General features: G+C 44.6%; 1 protein-coding gene across 2 annotated transcripts in view; it reads right to left on the bottom strand.

Moving 5' to 3' along the window:
- Positions 1–331: 331 nt before the first annotated feature.
- LOC106515087 (CUGBP Elav-like family member 3) overlaps positions 332–2,021 on the bottom strand; it is a gene marked incomplete at both ends in the record, with an annotated part of 37,510 nt that continues 35,820 nt past the window's right edge. For both annotated transcript variants that reach the window (XM_014004706.1, XM_014004707.1), the window contains 5 exon segments: positions 332–394; positions 516–662; positions 975–1,119; positions 1,499–1,654; positions 1,730–1,809. In XM_014004706.1, the coding sequence (XP_013860160.1) occupies positions 332–394; positions 516–662; positions 975–1,119; positions 1,499–1,654; positions 1,730–1,809 (591 nt within the window).

The following is a 2,021-nucleotide window of genomic DNA, read 5'->3' as shown; positions in this document are numbered from 1 at the left end:
ATTCCACATTATTACAAATAACTTCATTTCTGGACATTTATGGTTTGATTTCTTTGTATGTATGGTACTGAACTTATAGAGCGCTTTTCAAGTCCCTCCGGACCCCAAAGTGCTTAACACTAACATATGAATGGATCACTTGGGTTGTTACTGACATCTGGTGAAAATTTCATGTCATTAGCACCTCTAGTAATATATTTACTGAGAAAAATGGTGACGTGTTCAATACTTATTTTACCCGCTGTCTGTTTATTAAATAAAGTCTAATGTTACAACTAATCATGGATCCCTTTAAAGGGACCAGGCTGTTTTGATGCGTCCACACACAAACCTGTGTAGTGCTGCATGCCTGCGTAGGCTTGCTGAAGTGGATCCAAGGCTGCTGGACTCTGGGCTGAAAACAAAAGCGAAAGAAAACCAATGAGGAAAGAAAATATAAGGTATATCATAAATAGTATTGATGAAGTTGCTCCAGTCTTCCATGAGTATGAACTCATTTGATTGTCTCATAATACCTTGATATGGATGAACCCCGTTGGTGTATAGTGTTTCTGTTTGTTGTCCGTTGGTGGGAGCCGCCACGTTGCTGTAACCGTTCACTCCGATTGGTGCAGGAATAGCTGGTACAGGTGTCGCTGCGATAGTGGGTGGAGTGTTTGTACCTGTAATAGAGCACATCACAACAATTACTCTCAGTGTATTTTATTTATTTTTGCAGTGTTTGCACAGTTCATTCAATTGATACATAGATAAGGCACTAATTCATTATATTTTGAAAAAATGCAATTTTTGCACTTGTTTAAATCAAAACCCTGTATCTGCCAGTTTCCCCACTTTTGGACTTAATCCTCGGTTCGATGTGACGGCTCACAAATGTTATTGCAGCAAAACCCACTTTTGGTTTGATTACGGCGCTGCTGCTCATAAATTCAGGTGAGTTTCAGGGGACGTGGGGCACGTGCCGGCGAGCTTACCCGAGGACGGCGTGATGGGCGTGATGGGCGTGGCGATGATTCCGTTGGCGTTGAGCGCCGCCATCTGCTGCATCTGTACGGCAGCAACCGTGGCCACGGGGGACAAGTACGCTGACTGGGCAACCAGGGCCTGCTGCTGGACGAGCTGCAGATGAGGGAGGCAGGGAACGGAGGGAAAAGGAAAAATGGGGTCAAATTGATAAAGGAGAGAAAAAAAAGGAGAACGAGAGAGGAAAAAAAGATGAAAAATGGGAGGAAGGGGCCGGGGAAAGGGAGTGATGGAGGAACAGATGAATAGAGATCTAATTACAAGGCCATTATGTCCCGAGTCAGTGAGTTAATGGTTGTGTGTTGCGGGAAAGCTAATGCTAGATGACGTATGTTCTGTTGTCTGGGTAACAACATTAGCTCCAATTAGACCACTGATAGCCTCTTCAAACTTATTACATCCTTTCATAAGCACAGCACTACCCCCCCTTACAATTCGTCGTGCGAGTGCAGTACAGTGGGGCGTTTGTGCTTGCCTGTGCATTGACCGCCTGCGTGTAGGCATTGTAGGCGGGGAAGTTGAGGGTCATGGGGCTGAAGATGCCGAGCTGGGAGGCCACCTGCTGCATCCTCCTCAGCCCCCGCTCCTTCTCCGTGTCGGCGAACTTCACCACCAGGCTGGACGACGCGCCCTGCGAGCAGACAGACAGGCTTCAGACCGTGTCATACGGAGAGTTTCTGCGCTGTTTTCAATGCGTGCAGCTCACGGGCATTGTGCGGCTCCCGTGCAAACTGTTGATGGCAGCCTGGGCTTCAGCGTGTCCTTGGAATTTAACAAAAGCACATCCTGCCACAGAATAAAGGCGTTAAAAGTAGAAATTAATGCTAACATTTTTTTGTTGTTGTGCTTAAAGGGATTCATGATTAGTTGTAACATTAAACTTTATTTGATAAACATTTATTTTAACTGTAAAATAAAGACATTAAAAATACTGTAGGCTGTTTAGTATTTATCATTTTTAAACTAAAAGTTTAAAAATAAATTACACAGACGGGACC

The sequence above is a fragment of the Austrofundulus limnaeus genome, unplaced genomic scaffold (genome assembly GCF_001266775.1).
Source record: "Austrofundulus limnaeus strain Quisiro unplaced genomic scaffold, Austrofundulus_limnaeus-1.0 Scaffold26, whole genome shotgun sequence".
NCBI lineage: Eukaryota > Metazoa > Chordata > Actinopteri > Cyprinodontiformes > Rivulidae > Austrofundulus > Austrofundulus limnaeus.
This window is presented reverse-complemented; position numbering and strand designations above follow the sequence as displayed.